The sequence below is a fragment of the Panulirus ornatus genome, chromosome 7 (assembly GCF_036320965.1).
Source record: "Panulirus ornatus isolate Po-2019 chromosome 7, ASM3632096v1, whole genome shotgun sequence".
NCBI classification, from domain to species: domain Eukaryota; kingdom Metazoa; phylum Arthropoda; class Malacostraca; order Decapoda; family Palinuridae; genus Panulirus; species Panulirus ornatus.
The window spans coordinates 11138180-11147730 of record NC_092230.1 but is presented as its reverse complement, the minus strand read 5'-3'; the positions used below and the strand labels follow the sequence as shown (position 1 = coordinate 11147730).

Sequence of the window (9551 nt, the reverse complement as noted above, 5' to 3'; positions counted from 1 at the left end):
ATATATACACGTTGAGATGTATAGGTATGTATATATGCGTGTGTGGACATGTATGTATATACATGTGTATGTGGGTGGGTTGGGCCATTCTTTCGTCTGTTTCCTTGCGCTACCTCGCTAACGTGGGAGACAGCAACAAAGTATAATAAATCAATAAAATATTTATCATACTTGTTTCCTGTCTACCATGTCAGCAAAGAAGTGCAAGAAAACAGACAAAAGAATGGCCCAACCCACCCACATACACATGTATAAACATAAATGCCCACACATACATTTCAACGTATACATACATATACATACACAGACATATACATATATACACCTGTCCATATTCATACTTGATGCCTTTATCCATCCTGTCGCCACCCCACAACACATGAAATAGCACCCCCCTCTCCCCTGTACTCATGGGAAGCAGTGCTAGGAAAAGACAACAAAGTCCACATTTGATCACACTCAGTCTCTAGCTATTATGTGTAATTGCATAGAAACCACAGTTCCCTTTCCACATCCAGGCCCCACAAAATTTTCTATGGTTTACCCCAGACGCTTTACATACCCTGGTTCAATCCATTGACAGCCCATCGACCCCGGTATACCACATAGTTCCAATTCACTCTATTCCTTGCAAGACTTTCACCCTACTGTATGTTCAGGCCCCGATCACTCAAATTCTTTTTCACTCCATCTTTCCACCTCCAATTTGGTCTCCCTCTCATCCACATTCCTACTGCTTCTGACATATGTATCTTCTTTGCCAATCTTTCCTCACTCATTCTCTTCATGTGAGCAAACCATTTCATTACACCCTCTTCTGCTCTCTCAACCACACCCTTTTTATTACCACACATCTCTCTTACCCTTTCATTACATACTTGATCAAACCACCTCACACCACATATTGACCTCAAACATTTCATTTCCAACACTTCCACCCCCCCTCCGCACAACCCTATCTATAGCCCACGCTTTGCAAGCATATAACATTGTTGGAACCACCATTCCTTCAAATATACCCATTTTTGCTGTATGAGATAACGTTCTCGCCTTCCACACATTCTTCAACGCTTCCAGAACCTTTGCCCCCTCCCCCACCCTATGACTCACTTCTGCTTCCATGGTTCCATCCGCTGCTAAGTCCAGTCCTAGATATCTAAAACACTTCACTTTCTCCATTTTTTCTCCATTCAAACTTATCTCCCAATTAACTTGTCCCTCAGCCCAACTCAGTCACCAGCTTCTGCAGTTTCTCACCCGGATCAGCCACCAGTGCTATATCATTAGTGAACAACAACTGACTCACTTCCCAAGCCCTATCATCCACAACAGATTGTATATTTTCCCCTCTTTCCAAAACTCTTGCATTCACCTCCCTAACCACCCCATCCATAAACAAATTGAACAACCACGGAAACATCATGCATCCCTGCCGCAAACCAACATTCTCTAGGAACCAATCACTTTCCTCTCTTCCTACCTGTACACATGCCTTACATCCTCGATAAAAAACTTATCATTGCTTCTGGCAACTTACCTCCCACATAATATACTCTTAATATCTTCCACAAAGCATCTCTATCAACTCTATCATATGCCTTCTCCAGATCCATAAATGCCACATACAAATCCATCTGTTTTTCTAAGTATTTCTCACATGCATTCTTCAAAGCAAACACATGATCCACACATCCTCTAACACTTCTGAAACTACACTGCTCCTCCCCAATCTGATGCTCTGTACATGCCTTTACCCTCTCAGTCAATACCCTCCCATCTAATTTCCCAGGAATACTCTACAAACATATACCTCTGTAATTTGAACACTCACCTTTATCCCCTTTGCCTTCGTACAATGGCACTATGCATGCATTTTGCCAATCCTCAGGCACTTCACCATGATCCATACAAACACTGAATATCCTTACCAACTAGTCAGCAACATAGTCACCCCTTTTATATTAAATTCCATTGAAATACCATCCAAAGCCACCGCCTTGCCGGCTTTCATCTTCCACAATGCTTTCAAAACCTCTTCTTTCTTTACCAAACCATTCTCCCTGACCCTTTCACTTTGCACACCACCTCGACCAAAACATCCTGTATCTGCTACTCTATCATCAAACACATTCAACAAAACTTCAAAATACTCACTCCGTCTCCTTTTCACCTCACGTTTACTTGTTACTTCCTCCCCATTTGCCCCCTTTGATGTTCCCATTTGTTCTCTTGTCTTACACACTTTATTTACTTTCTTCCAAAACATATTTTAATTCTTCCTAATGTTTAATGATACTCTCTCACCCCAACTCTCATTTGCCCTCTTTTTCACCTCTTGCACCTTTCTCTTGACCTCCTGCCTCTTTCTTCTATACATCTCCCAGTCATTCACACTACCTTCCAGTAGAAATTGTCCAAATGCCTCTCTCCTCTCTTTCACTAATAATCTTACTTCTTCATCCCACCACTCACCACCCTTTCTAATCTGCCCACCTCCCATCTTTCTCATGCCACAAGCATCTTTTGCACAAGCCATCACTGCTTCCCTAAATACATCCCATTTCTCTCCCACTCCCCTTACATCATTTGCTCTCACCTTTTTCCATTCTGCACTCAGTCTCTCCTGGTACTTCCTCACACAAGTCTCCTTTCCAAGCTCACTTACTCTCAGCACTCTCTTCGCCCCAACATTCTCTCTTCTTTTCTGAAAACCTCCATAAATCTTTACCTTCGCTTCCACAAGATAATGATCAGACATCCCTCCAGTTGCCCCTCTCAGCACATTAACATCCAAAAGTCTCTCTTTCACGCGCCTACCAATTAACACGTAATCCAGTAACGCTCTCTGGCCATCTCTCCTACTTACATACATATACTTACGCATATCCCTCTTTTTAAACCATGTATTCCCAATCACCAGTCCTTTTTCAGCACACAAATCTACAAGCTCTTCACCATTTCCATTTACAACACTAAACACCCCATGTACACCAATTATACCCTCAACTACCACATTATGCCCCTTTGCAGTCAAAACACATGCCTCTCAGGATCTTTCTTCTCTTGACCAGGAGCATAGGCACCAACAATCATCCATCTCTCTCCATCCACTTTCAGTTTTACCCATATCAATCTAGAGTTTACTTTTTTACACTCTATCACATACTCCCATAACTGCTTCAGGAGTGCAACTCCTTCCTTTGCTCGTCCTCTCACCAACCCTTGACTTTACTCCCAAGACATTCCCAAACCACTCTTCCCCTTTAGCCTTGAGCTTCATTTCACTCAGAGCCAAAACATCCAGGTTGTTTTCCTCAAATACTACCTATCTCTCCTTCTTTTTCATCTTGGTTGCATCCACACACATTTAGACACCTAAGTCTGAGCCTTCGGGGAGGATGAGCACTCCCTGCATGACTCCTTCTTCTGTTTCCCCTTTTGGAAAGTTAAAATACAAGGAGGGGAGGGTTTCTAGCCCTCCACTCCAGCCCCTTTAGTCGCCTTCTATGACATCCGGGGAATACATGGGATATATTCTTTCTCCCCTATCCCCAGGGATAGGGGATGGAGCGATAAGAGAGATGAAAGCAAAATTAGGGAAAAGGGATGGAGAGATGGAGTGTGGTGGTGAGATATGGTGGCTAGTGGCAAGCCTGTTCGTGAATGATACTGTGTTGTTTGCTGAGAGTTGCAGAAGGTTGTAAGTATATTTTATGATGTGTGTAAGCATTGGTGACTGAAGGTGACTGAAGATAAGGGAAAGTAAAAGGTGTAAGCACAGGCAATTGAAGGTAAATGCAAGTACAGTAAAGGTGTTTGAAAGGAAACAGACTGAAAGTACAGATTTTGTAAAACCATATAGAGTGAAAGAACGTGTACTAAATTGTGGGATATGGGGGAAAACTGGAAGAAGTGAGGGAATTTAAGTATCTGGGAGTTGTCTCGGATAAATGTGGTGATATGGAAGGAGAGATAAAGGAGGGAGCTGTACAAGGTAGAAGAAACACTGGGTCCCTTAATAGGATAATGAAGGGCAGAGGTGTAAGTAAATGAAGAAAGGATCATGGGACAGCATGGTCCCCCCAACCCTGACCTATGCAGCCAAAACATGGACATGAAATGAGCTGTCAAGAATCCAGGCTGTGGAAATGAGTTATTTGAGAAAAGCATGTGGCACAACTAGATGGAATGAAGAAAAGTGAAAAGGGTTATGAGAGATGTGGTATGGCAGGGAATGCAAAGGGAGTGAATCATGGAGTGGTAGAATGGGTGAGATGTAATACTACGAGGTGGTTTGGGGATGTGGAAAGAATGCAAGACTGGGAGTTTACAAGGAAAGTGTATGATAGTACAGTTAAAGGAGTTGGTGTGAGTGGAAGACCACCTGTGACACGGGAAAACAAGGTGGAGGAATACTAGAGGGAGAGAAATAGTGGAAGAATGCGCGGAATGGAGTATGCAAGGGAGGTATGTAAGGACAGGGATAATGGAGACATTTTTGCTGTGGCCACCCCTTAATGGGAGTTCCCAGAGGGAACGGACGTGAGAGATATAGACAGATAGCTATACAAGGTCATATATAGAAATGCATACAAACATTGAAAAATCAATAACATACCTGCTGCAGCAGAGATATTATCCGTGCAACTGGTAATCCTGTGGCATGGGCAGAAGGTGACAGAGTCAATAATGATGGTGTTGGGCCTGTAGCAGAATTTGAAGAGGCTGTGGAAGGGGGTGTTAATGAGGCAGCCGCAGCTGTCACTTGAGTTATACCTGGGGAGGTTATAGAGGATGGCACAGGTACAGGAATTCCTGAAGGTATAGATGATGGGACGGAAGACTTGGCAACAGGAGATGTTTCTCCAGGTGATGCCAATTCAGAGGTGGAAGTAGATGTAACCGAGGCAGGAATTGGAGCTGGTGAGGAGCCAGACATCCCCACTACACCTCCTGCAACTACCTGCATCATACTTGAGACTGGAATTCCTGGCACCACCTCTGCTCCCAGCATCTGCATGTTTTCAGCTGGGACTACCTGAAATAACCCATTTACATTGTTTTAATCGGAGTGTTGTCATCTCTCACACACAATCCTGTCTTCTTGCAGCCTGACTTCCCAGTCTCCTAAGAGGTATTTCATATAAAACTCAGTGATACTCTAAAACAAAGCACAGCGTTGCCAATAATACTTATCTTTGCTTTACATTATGAGAAGATGTAAGCAGCAGAATGATAATCAATGTACAATGAGTGAAAATATATCATTACATTTGCTGTGCTTATTTTGAAACATACAACAAAACATTTTGATATATTATACAGGGTGATGTCATTCAATGGTATGCCTGTTTTTATTTGACAATGGCACTAAAAAGATTATAAACTAATAGATGAATTGGAAAATGAAGGAATTTCCAGAATGAAATTTTCAGATACAGTACTTCTACATCTCTATCATCTACTATCCACTGTACTGAAAACTTCCTTGTGTTTCTTTGCATAATATACCTGAATATAAAATATTTGTGCTAAGAGAGACATACCTGATTATATAAACATTATGTATACAACAGTGAAAGATTATCTGGAAAATCTTGTATTACAATTAAATCATTATATTCAACTTAAATACCATGGGAAGTCTTATTTCCACATTCTGTTCTCCAGAAAGGTTTGTTCACAAAATGAAATGGCCACTAAAACCATATACGAAACAGTGTACGATTCAGATATACATGTTTCATATCTAGATTCATATATTTTGAACATAAATAGTCATTCATACTCCAAAGTCTGTACGCAAATTCCTTAATAAGAAAAATAATATCCTAATACTAGTATATTTCTGTCTACCTATTCAAATGCTTACCTTAGCAAAAGTATTAGACTTTCAAACAATATTAATCAACCCTTTAATTTTTGTATCATTTTCTTTCATAACCACATAACAGATCCCAATTGGCAACTCAGCCCTTTAGCTTTCTAAAATAATTATTAAAATGAGTACCATCAATGTAGTATATTACACCTTATCGTCCTATTTCATTTACTATAATTTCCAAGACGTATGTCAAAATATATGTAATGATGATGGACTCTATACTGCAAAAGAAATGGACAAGATAATTAGCAGCAACAGCCACATTGAAATGACTGTAGAGCCACAGCAAATCTTGAAGTCCAATGAATCCATGAATAACATACATTTATTGCTGACTATCCATCAAGTTAACAGACAAAACTAACAATCATACACACCAAATCCATTAAGTGCAGGACATGGAGATGTGAGATTTTGAAATTTTCTAGCTTTCGGGAAATAGTCTTGAAGCATAATTTACAAGTATCTTAGTATAGATGGATTTGAATGTGGCATTTATGGAACTGAATATGGCATATGATAGGGTTGATAGAGATGCTTTGATGTAGGACTTAAGAATATATAGTACGCGTGGTAAGCTGCTACAAGCTGTGAGAACTTTTATCCAGAGTTTAAGGCATGAGAATGAGTAGGAAGAGAGGAGAATGTTTTAAATGGTTTGGATATATGGAGAGAATGAGTGAGTGAGGAAAGGTTGACAATGAGAATACATGTGTCAGAAGTGGAGGGTACAAGAAGGGGAGTACAAATTGGAGGTGGAAGGATGAAGTAAAAAAGACTTTGAGAGAGTGGGGCTAGAACATGCAGGAGGGTGAGAGGCACGCAAAGAATAGAGTGAATCTTTTTTTAATACATATCTGCTATTTCATGCATTAGCGAGGTAGCATTAAGAACAAAGGACTGAGCCTCATAGGGAATACCCTCACTTGGCCCCCATTCTGTTCTTTCTTTTGGAAAATCAAAAATGGAAGGGGAGGATTTCCAGCCCCCTGCTCCCTCCATTTTTAGTTGCCTTCTACGACACAGAGGGAATACGTGGGAAGTATTCTTTCTCCCCTATCCCCAAGGATAATACATTCCAGCAACTGGTGGTTTGGCACCTCCTTTAGTACGGACAAAATTACGTGAGGGAACTTGAAATTACCACAGCCACCAGACTAGTTTACTGGGCGGTCACAGATGGCGTTGTGTGTAGGGTGCGCTCATTTACATCCTTTACACTACACTTGTTGATTGATGATACCGTAATTTTGTGAGATTCTTAGCTTATTTTGCTTAAATCTAACCTTAGCTATGGCTTCTAAGACATATGAGAGTGACAAATGTGGTGTCAAATGTAAGCACCACTCCATATCGATCCAAGATAAAGTAGAACTGTAAAAACGATGGACCATGGTGTTTCAGTGCATAAGCTGTGTGACATCTACAGTATTGGTTCATCAACTGTTTATAATATAAAGGAGCAAAGGGGAAAAATATTAAAATTATATGCAGACAGCGATGCCAAAAAGCAAATGACGATTAGAAAACTATGAAAGATAGTAAGAGTACTGAGCATGATCGAGTGATGATGGAATGGTTTCAACAGTGTTGGAATGATGGAGTGGACTTGTCAGGTAGCACGATAATGGACCAGGCTAAGTTGTTCCATAAAGAACTTAAACTACAACATGAGCATTGCTATAGTGAAGGATGGATTCAAAGATTGAAGAAGCGTTGTGGAATTTCCAGGAATAAAGTGTGCAAAGAAAAGCAGTCTGCAAACCATGGAGATGCCGAGCATGTGGATGAATTTGCAAAACTCATAGCTGACAAGCACCTCGGTCCTGAGCAGGTGTGTAATCTATTTCATTTCTTTATTTAATATTAGTTTAATTTAAATTTCTAGCAGTCCATGGTATACTTTAGACACATGGGAGATAATTAGTGGTTTAGAGGTATGTTGATGAATCATTATTACGTGAACAATGTTAGTCCGGCAAAATGATTAATTTGGCAAGGCTTTGGAACCAAGAGTGCCAGAAAATTGGTGGTGTACCTGTATATACATTCATTATCCCTGGGGATAGGGGAGAAAAAATACTTCCCACATGATCCCTATATGACACAGAAGGCAATTAAAAGGGGAGGGAATGGGGGATGGAAATCCTCCCTTTTGTTAGTTAATTTTCCAAAAGAAGGAACAGAGAAGGGGGCCAAGTGAAGATATTCAATCAAAGGCTCAGTCCTCTGTCCTTAACGCTACCTTGCTAATGTGGAAAATGGCGAAATCTATTAAGGAAAAACGCGTATATATATATATATATACATATGACAAAGTATAATAATATATATATATATATATATATATATATATATATATTTTTTTTTTTTTTTTTTACACTTTGTCGCTGTCTCCCGCGTTTGCGAGGTAGCGCAAGGAAACAGACGAAAGAAATGGCCCAACCCCCCCCCATACACATGTATATACATACGTCCACACACGCAAATATACATACCTACACAGCTTTCCATGGTTTACCCTAGATGCTTCACATGCCTTGATTCAATCCACTGACAGCACGTCAACCCCGGTATACCACATCGATCCAATTCACTCTATTCCTTGCCCTCCTTTCACCCTCCTGCATGTTCAAGCCCCGATCACACAAAATCTTTTTCACTCCATCTTTCCACCTCCAATTTGGTCTCCCTCTTCTCCTTGTTCCCTCCACCTCCGACACATATATCCTCTTGGTCAATCTTTCCTCACTCATCCTCTCCATGTGCCCAAACCACTTCAAAACACCCTCTTCTGCTCTCTCAACCACGCTCTTTTTATTTCCACACATCTCTCTTACCCTTACGTTACTCACTCGATCAAACCACCTCACACCACACATTGTCCTCAAACATCTCATTTCCAGCACATCCATCCTCCTGCGCACAACTCTATCCATAGCCCACGCCTCGCAACCATACAACATTGTTGGAACCACTATTCCTTCAAACATACCCATTTTTGCTTTACGAGATAATGTTCTCGACTTCCACACATTCTTCAAGGCCCCCAGGATTTTCGCCCCATCCCCCACCCTATGATCCACTTCCGCTTCCATGGTTCCATCCGCTGCCAGATCCACTCCCAGATATCTAAAACACTTCACTTCCTCCAGTTTTTCTCCATTCAAACTCACCTCCCAATTGACTTGACCCTCAACCCTACTGTACCTAATAACCTTGCTCTTATTCACATTTACTCTTAACTTTCTTCTTCCACACACTTTTCCAAACTCAGTCACGCGGGAGACAGCGACAAAGTATAATAAAAAAATATATATATATATATATATATATATATATATATATATATATATATATATATATATATATATTTTTTTTTATTATACTTTGTCGCTGTCTCCCGCGTTTGCGAGGTAGCGCAAGGAAACAGACGAAAGAAATGGCCCAACCCCCCCCCATACACATGTATATACATACGTCCACACACGCAAATATACAGACATACACAGCTTTCCATGGTTTACCCCAGACGCTTCACATGCCTTGATTCAATCCACTGACAGCACGTCAACCCCGGTATACCATATCGATCCAATTCACTCTATTCCTTGCCCTCTTTTCACCCTCCCGCATGTTCAGGCCCCGATCACACAAAATCTTTTTC

The 9551-nt window shown here is 40.9% G+C and overlaps 1 protein-coding gene across 2 annotated transcripts in view; it reads right to left on the bottom strand.

Annotated features, from left to right (window-relative positions):
* LOC139749413 (uncharacterized) overlaps positions 1-5066 on the bottom strand; it is a 172338-nt gene extending 167272 nt beyond the window's left edge. For both annotated transcript variants that reach the window (XM_071663249.1, XM_071663248.1), the window contains exon 1: positions 4619-5066. In XM_071663249.1, the coding sequence (XP_071519350.1) occupies positions 4619-5020 (402 nt within the window). In that variant the 5' untranslated portion in view covers positions 5021-5066. The remainder of the gene's footprint in view (positions 1-4618) is intronic.
* Between the last annotated feature and the right edge of the window lie 4485 nt (positions 5067-9551).